The following is a 14,139-nucleotide window of genomic DNA, read 5'->3' as shown; positions in this document are numbered from 1 at the left end:
CGGGACTATTAAAATAATTTTGCATTAAAAGCATCTTAACTAAAACCAGTGACATATACAGGAATAGCAAATCCAGTTATTCTCCCTTGCCTCGCTTTCTTCTCTCATTTTACAAACATGCACAGAGATCAAACGAGCACCCTCTCTGCGTATGAAAACAAAAAACAACACTCAGTGCAGGCAAGCAAATCACCGATGAAATCCAAATTTCCCTTTAAAACACCACCTTGCTTCTTGAAAGAGCAGTCTCTCAATTTGTGGGGTTTCTTTTTTTTTTTTTTTTAACCACATTTGACCATTCTCACAGGCCCCAAATCCATGGGTTCTGCCCTCTCCCTTCTCCTCAGCCCCCTCCCAACCCTTGGAGCTTGAATCTCTCAGCATTACCCATGACTGGCCCTCATCACCAAAGCCAATATCTACTGTCCCCCCTCGAACTACCTGGCCTCTCCAGGGCCTTTGAAAGTTAAACTCCCTATTCCTGAACCTTCCTCTCTCCCTGCCCTGAAATCTTCAGATTCCATGTTCTGTTCTACTTTTGTTCCTGAGCCATCTCAGCAACTTAATAGCTTCAAATATCACATGTGCTAATATGTAAGTAATACGCTAATAGTTAATAACTTCAAATGATCACATGTCTCCCAAACCGTGCTCTCCTGCCCAGTTCCTTCTTTTTTTTTTAATTTTTGTTATTAAAGTGTAGTTGATTTACCATGTTGTGGCAACCTCAGCTGTACAGCAAAGTGACTCAGTTATACACACAGAGACATTCTTTTTTTCTATTCTTTTCCGTTATGGTTTATCACAGGATATTGAATATAGTTCCCTGTGCTATACAGTAGGACCCTGTTGTTTATCCTTTCTAAACATAATAGTTTGCACCTACCAGCCACAAACTCCCAGTCTATCCCTCTTCTTCCCTCCCTCCCCCTTGGCAACCACAAGTCTGTTCTCTATGTCCATGATTGTTTCTGTCTCATAGATAGGTTCATTTGTGCCATATTTCAGATTCCACATATAAGTGACATCATATGATATTTGTCTTTCTCTGTCTGACTTACTTCACTCAGTATGAAAATCTCTAGTTGTATCCATGTTGCTGCAAATGGCACTATTTCATTCTTTTTATGGCTGAGTAGTATTCCACTGTATATATGTACCACATCTTCTTTATCCATTCCTCTGTCAATGGACATTTAGGTTGTCCCAGCTCCTTCTCTTCAAGATCCATAGTTCACCCATGAAACCATCCACACCAACATCCCACAAGGACCTGGTGGTGGTTTTAAAACATGTGCACACATTTATCGTGCGCACACTCTTCCCACCAAAAATGGAGTCTAATTCCCCTCTCCTTGAATCTCGGCCAGTCTTTGTGACGCATTTCTAACAGAATGAGGAGGAAGTGATGCCACGTGACTTCAAGGCTAGGTCACACAAAGCCGCACAGCTTCTGCCTGCCTCTCTCTTAGGACCCGCAGGTTGGGGGCCCTGGGGTAACACATAAGAAGCCCAGGCATACTGAGGCTGTATGCTGCTGGGTCAAGAACATGGTCTCCAACTAAAAACAGTACTCAACACAGGCAAGCAAATCACTGTCCTCCAACAGGTCATGCTGTTTTCACCGGAGACCACGGGGATTGAGCCAGGTGCCCGAGGAGCCCCAGCTGCTGGCATCTCCCCAGTACAGCCACCTTCGTGTCAGCGAGTGAGCCTTCGGATGAGCCCAGCCTCATGCTACAAGCCTCCCAGCTGAGCTGAGTGGGGCAGAGACAAGTTGTCCCCACCAAGCCCTGCCCAAATGACAGATATGTGACCATAAAAAAAATGCTACGGTTTTAAACCACTAGGTTTTGGGGTGGCCTGTTATGCAGCTTTGGATAAACAGAACAGACCTCAGATGTAACACACTCCAAATGGAATTCCCTTTCTTCTGCCTGACTCTGCTCTCTTTCCTGTTCCATGTGATCTGAAAGCCCTTGTCGGCTCCTTTTTATTCTCAGATCCCCTCCCCTCACATCTGACTTGTTCTACCCAAAGATCCCTCGGGAATCCAGCACCACCACCTCTGGCGTGGAACACAGTGATATACCCCCTGCCTGTTTTGCTAGTACCTTCTGTGCAGCTGGCAAAATGCTATTCTAAAACTAAACTCCCACCCGCCTACCACCTGCCTATCAGAACAGAAGTCCTGATTCCTGATCCCAGTACGCAAGAGTCCTCACACACCCCTAGTGACCGCCCAGAACTCCAGCCACAAGGAATTTCTGAGGATCACCAGCACCTTTTTGCCCTTTCATGCCTCTGCACCTCTGCACATGCTGAACCTTCTTCCCAAATTCCCGTCCTCACCCTTCCTTCTCTCACCTACTTAGCCTTCAAGTCCAAGTTCAAAGGTCACCTGCTAGGAGACTCCTCTCCTGATGACCAGCCGGAGCTGCTCACTTTCTCCTCAGCCTGTCAGGCAGCCCTTACAACCTCCACTTGACTACAGTGACCAAGTTCTTTGTGTGTTTCTCCAGCCTGGCCTGTAAGCCTGAGGGCAGGCATCATATCATAATTGTCTATAAATAAATGAAATGTTTAATTTGAATGCGGAACCACTGAATTAGCATCTTACAGAAATGCTAACATTCCGTTTCAGAATCAGTATCTATTGAAGTCCAGTGCTAGTCACAGATTTTTACTCAATTTTTGCAAATAGTTGAGGTATTATCAGCCTCAAAGAGGCAGAGTGACTGATCCAATGTCTCATCACCAAAAAGTGATGAAGCCGAATTTTGAACCCAGACGTAACTTCAGGTCCAGCATTCTTTGCCCTGAACATTTACAATTAGTTCTGGTGCACGAGGACAGACACATGGCCATAGTCTGGTGTAGATACAAGTCCTAGTGTTCCCTTCCCATGGTAGCTACCATAGCATGGCACCCTTTTGATCACCTCTGAAAGGAAAAGGGAGATGATATAGAACTTTTAGGCAGTATAATATGTTGCATAAGGACATGAACTATATGGCCAAATACTTCAGATTTAAAACCCAGCTCTGTCTGCATCAAGTTATGTGCCCTTGGAGAAGTTATTACTTCATTTTTTTTTAATAAATTTATTTATTTATTTATTTATTTATTTATGGCTGTGTTGGGTCTTTGTTGCTGCGGGCGGGCTTTCTCTAATTGCATTGAGCGGGGGCTACTCTTCGCTGCAGTGCGTGGGCTTCTCATTGCGGTGGCTCCTCTTGTTGCAGAGCATGGGCTCTAGGCGCGCGGGCTTCAGTAGTTGTGGCTCGTGGGCTCTAGAGTGCTGGCTCAGTAGTTGTGGCGCACGGGCTTAGTTGCTCCGCGGCATGTGGGATCTTCCTGGACCAGGGCTCGAGCCTGTGTCCCCTGCATTGGCAGGCCAATTCTTAACCACTGCACCACCAGGGAAGTCCCATTACTTCATTCTTTCATATTTTGTTTCTTCAGTTGGTAAAGCAAGGATATTATGAGTGTGGCTCACAGGTTTGTTATAAAGATTTTCAAAATGAAAAAAAAAAAAGCATTTAGAACAGACCTGGTATATAGAAACCACCCAGCAGATGTTGTTGCTGGCATTAGTGGTAGTAGTGGTATTACTAAATGTGACCCAGTAAAACCCCAGTTGGAAAACTTAGGTCATTATAATGCAGGGCCTGAAGTGGTGTCCCTTCAGATTCCAATTTTGTTTTAATTAGCTGGAAGGAAACATTTCTAAAAAGTACTTAGTGTCCCCAGTCCTTTAAACTGTTTGCAAATGTAGTTTAAATTGTTCTTGGCCACTAGGTTACTCTCTTAGAGACAACAGGTGTGCGACCAAGTTTTTGTAAAACTCTCCACACCTAGTAGAGTAAGAATGGGAAGTCATGGTCACTCAGCTTGTTTCCTCATGTGTGAAATGAAAATGATACCCGTTCTACCACCCTGCAGCACTGAAAGAGTGAAATGAAATAATATGAAGAAAAATTAGAAAGAGTTCTGCAAAAACCAGATGGAATCATCATCATCATCATCATCACCATTCTGATTACTAATAAAGTGATACACCGGAAGTGATATACTCAGTATGTACCAAAATGGAAAGTTGGTCATCACTTTGCTAAAATGCCCCAGCCAGCCAAAATGTTTGCATTTTTCCCTCTTTACGTAATTTTTCTTCTGGTTAACTAGTAGCAAACCCTTTCCACCACTGTCAGCAACCCCGTTACCCTTCTCAACTGCATTCAAAGAAAACTTCTAAAATGTACTGACACCATCCTTGCCTCCTAAGTTCAGGATACATTAGCATCAAATAACTACCCTCAATAAAACAGTATAGAAAACATATTTATGAAAGTATTTACTGAGCACTACATCCGACATCCTTTGGAGAATAAAAATTTAATCAGCACTGTCTCCTCCTCTATCTGCAAATGTATACACACGCACTCTTACATATATACTTGGGAAGTAAAGTACCAATTTGGCTTCTATTTACAGACCAGATTTTCAGTGATTATATATAAAACTATAAGCACATTTGGAACATGTATTCTTGTCTCCCTGCCAAACAATTATCTTTCCTTAATTCTTAACCTCTTCTATCTAATCCCATCTGATTTTATGTATGTTAGAAATCTTTCTAATGAATGTATGTGCAATAGGACAAATATTTATGGAGTACCTACTACACACACACTCAACTGAGAGCTGGGAATACGAACGTTAAGAACATTCTCCTACTGACACTTCATTTCTAGCCAAGTATAGATCCTAGTGGGGTGGATAAACTACTATCTTTATTCCTACAGCCCTACTGATTGCACCATAAGCTCCTTTTCCACACCACAATGCCTCCAACAAAGCTCAAAATACAAAGGGTGACGTTTAACCCTGTTAATTCTCAATCTGAAACTTTATAAGGTCATGTCTTACATCGTTTTTAAACTGACATTTACATTTGCATAGCTGTAACATGAAACACATTCACCATGCCTATAAGCCAAGGCATGTAAATTACTAGTCTTGCCTAAAGACACTACTTTTAGTATTGATTACAAAAGCATCAGAAGACACAAAGACACAGAGAAGGAAGTATTGAAAGCAACTCAGAGCCACGCAACTTACTCTATAAACTGTCACCGAGAAAATATCTGCTCTTAATAATGTCTTTTCTTTGTAAAAATAACATAAAAGATCCAACATAACCAAAATAAAAATAAAAATAGAAAAAATAAATACTTGCCACAAAACACAAAGGTTTAATATGAACAGGGGAGTGGGGTGAGGGTGAAAGAAGGCACTAAGATCCCAATTTTAAAATGAAGGAGCAAACAATCTCAAAAGGGGAACACAAATGGCTAATATCATCTACAGCCTTTCTAGCAAGTGGAAGAATTTTAAATGAAAAGAGATGGCATTTTTTTACCTATAAGCTTTATAATTCTTTTTTTTTTTTTTTTAAGGGCAATGACATCTTGCAGAAAAGGAAACAACCAAGAGTGAAAAGGCAATTTACAGAATGGGAGAAAAACATCTGCAAACCATATTATCTCATTAGGGCTAAGTATCCAGAATACATAAACAACTCCTACAACTTGACAAAAATATTAATAATAATAATAATCCAAACATAAAATGGGCAAAGGACTTGAATAGACATTTCTCCAAAGAAGACATACAAATGGGCAACAAGCACATGAAAAGATGCTCAACATCACTAATCATCAGGAAAATGCAAATCATAACCACAATGAGATATTATCTCAGACCAGTTAGGTAGGCCACTATCAAAACGAGAGAATGAAAAGTGTAGCTGAGGATGTGGAAAAATTAGAACCCATGCAGGCTCCCTCTCTCTTCAGTTTTTTGGCCCCTACAACCTTCCCTCTTCCCTTTAAAATAACTGTTGGTAGGAATGTAAAATGGTACAGCCATTCAGCCACTATGGAAAACAGTACAGAAGTTTGCCAAAAGAAAAAAAAAAAAAAAACAACCTAGAAATACAACTACCACATATACCAGTAATTTTATTTCTGGGTATTGAAGGGGTTCAGAACAAGTCTCCCTCAAACATACCACTTTGGCATGTGGACTATTTTGAGCTGAAGGCATTCAAGACCCAGCAGATTCAGGAAAAACCTTTACCTCTCCCTTACCTGCCTAAAAGAATTTAGATAGAGGGTCTAGTCCGGGAAGGGAACTATCACAAGAGATAATTACAAAGAGTACAGGTGAGGTGTGGTGAGCTGGGGGCAGCTCAACTGGGCCTAGAGATCAAAGTCCTCCCTGGATCCCACTGTCCTGCGTGGCATGGCAAACATTTGTTTACCAAACCTTTGCTCTTCCCATCTTCCTGTGAACTGTCTTCCTTCTCTTTGAAGACCCAGAACCCTACCCCCTTCTCCGTAACTCAGAATGTCATATAAGTCTCAATTCCCTGAATGCCTGTGGGTCTCATATTCTTGTAAAACCCCCGTACATATGTAACTAAATTTGTTTTTCACCTGTTAATCTGTCCTATGTTAATTTGATTATTAGACCAGCCAAATAACCCAGAAGGGTAGGGGAAATAAATTTTCCTTTCCTACAGTATATACCCAAAAGAATGGAAAACAGGACTCAGAGTATTTGTACACCCATGCTCACAAAAGCCAAGAGGTGGAAGCAACCTCTGAATGCCCACTGAAGGATGAATAAAGAAAATAAAGTATGATAAAGAAAATGGGGCATACATATATACTGGAAAATTATACAGCCTCTAAAAAGATAGAAACCCCACAATATGCAACAACATGGATGAATCTTGAAGACACTATGCTAAGTGAAATAAGTCAGTCACAAAAAGACAAATACTGCATGATTCCACTTTAATGATGTAGGTGAAGTAATCAAACTCATTGAAACAGAAAAGAAAATGGTGGTTACCAGGGGCTGTGGGGAGAGAGAAATGTGTGTTGCTCAATGGGTCCATGGTTTCAGTCATCAAAATGAAAAAGTTCTAGAGATTTCTTATACAATAAGGTACATATAGTTAACAATACTTCCCTGTACACTTAAATATAGCTAAGATAATATATCTTATGTCACGCATTTTTTACTACAATAAAAAAAGCAGTAACAATTATGTTTTCCAGAAAGCAATTTAGCAACAGGCATGAAAGGCCTAAACATACTCACATCCTTTGTCCTGTCTCAGGAAGTTTATCTTAAAACAATTTCTCTTTAAAGTATTATAATAGCTAAAATGAAAAGCAATCTATATTCCAGCAAAGAAACAGTTAAATAAACATCAAATGCTGAAAGGGTACAGTCATCAAAAAATATAGTTTGGAGATACTTTTTTAAATGACATGTTAAAATTCTGATTATCTAATAGTATCCAAAATACAATACAAAACTATATATATATTATGTATAGTATGACTATGATGAACATATACTGGGACATTCAATAAAGAAAAAAACCAGGTCTAATAAAAGAAAGAGAAAGGGAAACGGGGGGAGAGAGGGAGAGCAACGGGAGGGAAGAAAGTTATACCGAACGGATTTCTATTGAATCTGCATCCAGACAAGTTGATTCTAATGTTCATTTGGAAATAAAATCTGGCAAGAATAGCTAGGAAAAACTCTAGCAATAAGAAGAGAAACAGAGTGAACAGGAGAGACTAGCCCTTCCAGACATTTTTACATATTATGAAGCTACAATAATTTAAACAGTTTTGTTGCTGGGAATGAACAGACAGATCAAGGGGAAAGAAAATAATACAGGACTTTAGTACTGACAACAGTAGTATTTCAAATTAGTAAAGGAAAGATCCATTAGTCAGTGAATGGTATTGGACAACTGAGTAGCCAGCTGAGGGGCTGGGGGGCGGTTAAGATTCACAACTCACATTTTTTAATCAAAATAATCTCCAGATGGATGAAAGATTTAACTGCAAAAAATAAAAACATAAACTCAAAGTGAGAATAGCATTTCTAGGAATGATTCAAGAGCTAGAAGCTATAAATGAAAACCACCATCAATTAGTATTTCTGCTTGGAAAAAATCACCAGAAAGTCAAAAAAGGAATGACAAACTAGGAAAAAATATATTAGCAATTCATGTCATGGACAGAGGGCTACATTCTATAAGTCAAGAAGAAAAAGATAAAACAAAAGAATAATTGGCAAAGTATATGATCAGACATGTCACAGAAAATGCAATATAGATCTCAAACATATCAAAAGAAGTACAACCGCCTTCATATTAAGAAAAATATATAAGAAAACATATACTGAGAAACTCCTTTTCCCCTACAAGATAAGCAAAGATGAAAAAGTGTGACAACACCCTGGGTGCATGATGGAGGGAAGCAGATGCTCACACATTGCTGGTAGAGTATAACTGGCACCACTTCTATGGAGCGGAATTTAGCACATCAAAATTGAACAGTCACATTCTTCTAAGAATTCTTCCTACAGACATACTGGCACATTTATCAAATAACTTGCATACAGATTTATTTGCTGCAGCTTTGCTTTCATAGCAAAATATTAGGGGAAACCTAAATGTCCATCAATAGGGAACAAGTTAAACATCACCTGTTATGGTACATAACATGGTACATCTACAAATAGACATCTACAAATAGCCCTGAAAATGAAACAGCTCTATATAACATTGCCTTCAATGATCTCTAAAATATACATTGTATTTAAGTGAAAGAAGTTAGACGCTAATTAATTTGCGTGCTACAGCTTATATAATACACACACATACATATATAGTACTTAAATACGTGTGTGTACAACTTATATAAGTAGAATCTCTCTGGATGGATGGAGAAGAAACTGTTAATAATGGTGACATCACTACACAAGGGAAATAACCTGGGAGACAGGAGTGGAAGGGAGATTTACATTTTGCAACCTTTTAGTCATTCTGAATGCTGTATCATGTGCATTAATTACCTGGTCACACTAGTCAAAATCATGCTGGAGAAGGGTATTTTAAAAATATATTGAGTTTAAAAAGGGAGGGAGGCAAGATATAAGATGAAATAGTCAATAGGAGATTATTTTGTGATTTGTTTAAAAGGATAGATATATGGATGGATATAAACCAATACGCTAACAGTGATTTTCCAGACTAGGATTATAGGTAATTTTATGTTCTTTTTCTCCATCTGTATTTTCTGACTTTTCTAAAGTGAACAATTACTCTCGGTTACGAAGAAGTATTTTTAATTCAAATGTTTTTTTAACTTCCACTAAACATTAAATCCCTTGATCCCTTGGACACTTTTCTAATAAAAACACACTGCTAAGATTATGGTTTCTGGACAGCTGGTACCCACTCAGTTTAAATAAAACTTGGGAGAGTCTCAGAAGAGAGATTTCTACAACAGTCAACAATTAAAACAGAAATAATTAACCCCACAAGGAAAATAAAATAATGTGAGCCTCCAACAAACGGACCAGCAGCACAGAAGTTCAGGAGATTCGGGTGTTCTTTTTTGTTTGGAAGCGTGAATGTATTTGTTTTTATTGTGTACATAGATTATGCCGTTTTGAGATCTTTCTGAAGGATCACAACCCCTCTTACCACTCAGCTTTTCCCTAGGGACTCAGCAGGCTGCTACATAAAAATAAATGCAGGAAGTGAATGGGAGCTAACAGACATCAGCAGCATATGGAAAGTGAGACTTACCCAAAGACACCAAGAACCTGGGTGGGTCACACCCACAGATTTGTGAGCAGACCCTCAAAACTGTTATCCATTTATCCCTATGTTTGTGTTACCTGTAAATAAGCGACACCTTACCTTTCTGTTATTTCTAAGGCATAATTGCCATGCTGAAATTATAGTAACCTATTATTGTGTCACGGTTTTCTTGCAGCTTTCTCCTCCCCCAGTTGTTTCGGCCCCAGCAGCCTTCCCTCACCCCCTTAAAATATAAAGCTTTGGTGGTGGTAGTGTTTTAATTCAAACACAGATAAAATGCTTAGTGGCTAGGTGACTGTCACTTCAATATAATGGTGCTAAACAACAAGTTATTACTAACATAAGAGAGTCCTCGAGTACAATTATCTATTCAGCCCCATAAAAGGCAGTCAGGAGATTTTTTCCACAATGTATTCTCTAGCTAGCCAGCCGCACTGCACTTTCAAAGTGGGAAATGGCACACACCTTAAGTGTGCTTTGCTGGGCTGAACGCATAGTAACTCCTGAGAGGCAGTATGTGGTTTACGGTAGATTTTAAATCATTTGATGTTGACTGCTCTCAATATAAGTAGAGTATTGTATACAAAGTCTGGGTATAGTAGAGGACAGGAAAAACAGAATCTCAGGCTGATACTAAAAAGCATTCAGAATACATGGTTGAAAACAAAGGTAAACTGCTCATTTTAAAACTTTATAGCTCTGTTAAAAATCAGTAGCAAAGGATACATTTTGACAACTTCATAAGAAGGAAGGGATAAGGAGACAATTCAACAGAGACATGTATTTAAGACAAGAGGTAGGGCATTTAATTTTGCATCTAGAGGTTTTTTTTTTTTTAAGGGACAAACACAACAAACTCCACACATACCAAAAAAGTAAGTTAAACAAATTCTAAAATGTTCTCATTTGGGTTTAGATACTTTGAAAAAAATCACAAATTCAAGAGACAATCACAGGGGTATTTATAAACGTTCTTTCAGTCAACATACTTTGCTGGTGAACCTGCAGGTTTACAAACGCAGGTTCTTCCTTCTCAGTCTCAGCCAGGAGTCTATGGAATCGCTGAAGACTGAGCCATCCCCTCTACTATTTCAAAGACCTGACGGGTAAACTTACCCTCTACGCCCAATGCAGCTTTATCAGCAACTTTCTCCACCCAACCAGACTTCTGCTTCTTTAAAACACAGAGGAAAAAAAGTACAGGAGGAAGGGGGAAGCAAATGACCAACTTAGAGGGACATCGGAGGTTACAGGAACCTGAAGGTACTTGCTCTTGGGCACTTTCCCTTTCATCTGAGGCAGTCAACACACATTTCTGAACACCTACTATGTGCTGTGGGAACATAAAGATGAAAAGGCAAAGGAGACAGGCAGAAGGAAGCAAAAGTATAAGGAAAGGCCATGTGGTTCTAAGATAGCAAAGTTGTGCGGTGAGTCAGCTGACCTTGCCCAGGCGTGTGGCTCGTCTTTCGTTTAGAGCCAAGTCTCCAGACTCTCCACTTTAAGAGGATGGATTTCCCTACCCGTCCAAGAATGACAATTAAAAGCAAGGAATGACATGACTAACAAATATCCTGACCAAAGAAAACATCTGAAAATTAGAGACGGAAAAAGACTCCTCTTATAAACCAAGAGATTTATTAAATATGTCTTAGACACACACACGCACACACAGAAAAAAAAAACTAGTCCTACAAAAACCACACAAAGGGGCTTCCCTTGTGGCGCAGTGGTTAAGAATCCACCTGTCAATGCAGGGGACATGGGTTCGAGCCCTGGTCCGGGAAGATCCCACATGCCACGGAGCAACTAAGCCAGTGCGCCACAACTACTGAGCCTGCACTCTAGAGCCCGCGAGCCACAACTACTGAGCCCATGTGCCACAACTACTGAAGCCTGCGCACCTACAGCCTGTGCTCTGTAACAAGACAAGCCACTGCAATGAGAAGCCCGCGCACCACAACGAAGAGTAGCCCCCGCTCGCCGCAACTAGAGAGCCTGCGCCCAGCAACAAAGACCCAACTCAGCCAAAAATAAATAAATAAATAAATAAATAAATAAATTTTTAAAAAAAACAAAACACACAAAGTGCACCAGCAAATTGGACTATTACAGAAGTACTAATGGTTGTGACTCTTACCAGCCAAACTAGAATACAAAATCTAAAAAAAATTAGTCACTCCATTCACCTAAGTCAAACACAGCTTTGTCCACTTTGACAAGTACCACATAGAGTTATGTATTCTAAAAACATCATTATGTTAAATATGACAACGTAAGACATACAAATGTTCATATGTTTGACACCCTCATTGCCCCCATTAAAATCCAGATAAAAAAATGCTGGCTTATTTGGTGGCCCCTAGGCCTCCTCCTAACAATACATGTAAGACCTGTGAGGGGCTTTTTGACTCAAACATTTAAATACCTACCATGTGCAAATCACCAGGCTACCCAACCGTGGACAAAGATGAAGTATATGCTTCTAACCTCAAGACGTATAAAATCTAGACAATATGTGTGCAAGTGTATATATAGTGTATTACATATGCACTATATATTACATATTGTATAGCTAGTGGGAAGCAGCTGCATAGCACAGGGAGATCAGCTCATTGCTTTGTGACCACCTAGAGGGGTGGGATAGGGAGGGTGGGAGGGAGATGCAAGAGAGAGGGGATATGGGGATATATGAATGCATATGGCTAATTCACTTTGTTGTGCAGCGGAAACTAGCACAACATTGTGAAGCAATTATACTCCAATAAAGATGTTAAAAAAGAAAAGAACTGACACTAAAAAAATATATATTGTATAAAATGTTTATAATATACACACTCAGATGTCAGGTGTGAGATTAATTTGAGGGGTAGGGAGAAAGGAAGGGTTGGAAGGCTCCAAAGATTCTATCTTACAACTTATCAGAAGTAAAACACAAAAGAGTATATATGGAATATGGTTTTATTTCAACAAAAACTCACATGCATGAAAGTAAATACTGGAGGGTAAAAAAAAAAATTAATGAAAACTGTTGTATTAGAACTCAAAATAGGAATAATTCCTATCCCCCACTTCCTAAAATTTATCTTAGTATCGTTACTCTTTTTCTTTTTCTTTTTTTTTTTTTTAGCGTCTATATATCTTTTTAAAAGCGTGCCACGAATCTGTGTTATGGTTAGTGGGTTATTATCAGCAAAGATCTCTAGGATGTGGCAATGCTTAAATCTGAAAACCTTGCCCTACTACTGCCACATCTCTCTTAGACAATGATTCAACTGGAGGCAATTTCACTTGATACACTATTTTCAGAAACATGCATCCAAAGCTAGAGTAATCAGATTAGGGATTTTGTGTTGGGGGGTTTCACCTTGATGGGTAAAAGAGGACCCTTGCTATGAAAAACTACCCGCCTCCAAATAAACCCATAGACACTACTCCACAATTGGGGGATGTTAAATGTTTGCATCCAAAACCATCGCCAGGGGCTCAAATGCCACCCAAAATCCTAACCACGTTAAGGAGAAGAGGGCAGAAAGTCTTCACATGCGGGTGGGGAGGACTTCACGTTCCCATCTTGCGGGGAGAAACAACCCACTGTCCTCTGTCCCTCAGTTTCCACCGGTCACAAGAGCGAGCTGAACAGGACTCCCTGGGTACTGTTTTCTGCCAAAGCGCATCTCGATCTGCAGCCCCGTCTCGGTAAGCCTGCCGCCAGCCCTCCGCCGCCTCCCAGAACCTTCTCTCTTTTTCTTTTTGCTCCGTTTCTCTCTAATACACTCGCACACACGCGCGGCCCCATCCGCCCTCTCCGGCCGCCAGCGCCGCTCCCTGCAGCAGGGCCCCACCAGGACGCCGGATCCGGATCGGTGGATGCAACTCGCGGCGCAGGCACCGAAGGCTCTGCACCTGCTCCGGCGCCAGGCCGCGCGCCGCGCCGGACCCCGACTCGGACCCCAGCGCCGCGCCGCACCCCGCGCCCATGCCGGAGGCGCCGTGCCGGTGGCGTCCGCGCCCTCACCTTGCTCGCCGCGATCCATGTCTCCCGCCCGCCGGCAGCGAGTCCCAGCTCGGCCCGCCCGCCCGCCGCGCTCCTCCCGTCCTCCGCCGGCGGCTCCCGGGAAGTCCCCTCCCCCTGGAGGCGTAGAGCGCGGTGGCGCCGCCCGCGTGCGGTCGGGAGCGCTTCGCCGGGGCGTCACCCAATCACCTGACCCCGCCGGCGGGTGTGCTCCGCCGCGTCGGCGCGGGAGGGGGAACGGACTGAAGGACGGAAGGGCGGGCGGGGAGGGCCGGCTGGGCTCAGGCAGGAACTCGCCCCAGAGGAAGAGGGAAGAGGGGGAGGGCGAAGGCTCGGCGTCACCTTGGAGGCTGCGTGGGGACCGCTTGGGGACCGGGATGGCGTTTACGTCCCACCCTCAAGTTATTTATCATATCAGAAG

At 41.4% G+C, this 14,139-nt stretch overlaps 1 protein-coding gene across 2 annotated transcripts in view; it reads right to left on the bottom strand.

Moving 5' to 3' along the window:
- Positions 1-13,874, bottom strand: part of TPD52 (tumor protein D52) — a 123,101-nt gene extending 109,227 nt beyond the window's left edge. Inside the window, exon 1 of one of the 2 annotated variants that reach the window (XM_036830178.1) lies at positions 13,722-13,874. In XM_036830178.1, coding sequence (XP_036686073.1) covers positions 13,722-13,740 — 19 coding nt within the window. In that variant the 5' untranslated portion in view covers positions 13,741-13,874. The remainder of the gene's footprint in view (positions 1-13,721) is intronic. The other variant, XM_036830179.1, reaches the window with a different exon arrangement.
- Between the last annotated feature and the right edge of the window lie 265 nt (positions 13,875-14,139).

The sequence above is a fragment of the Balaenoptera musculus genome, chromosome 17, assembly GCF_009873245.2.
Source record: "Balaenoptera musculus isolate JJ_BM4_2016_0621 chromosome 17, mBalMus1.pri.v3, whole genome shotgun sequence".
NCBI lineage: Eukaryota > Metazoa > Chordata > Mammalia > Artiodactyla > Balaenopteridae > Balaenoptera > Balaenoptera musculus.
The sequence above is the reverse complement of the archived record's forward strand: the minus strand, read 5'-3'. Positions and strand labels throughout refer to the sequence as shown.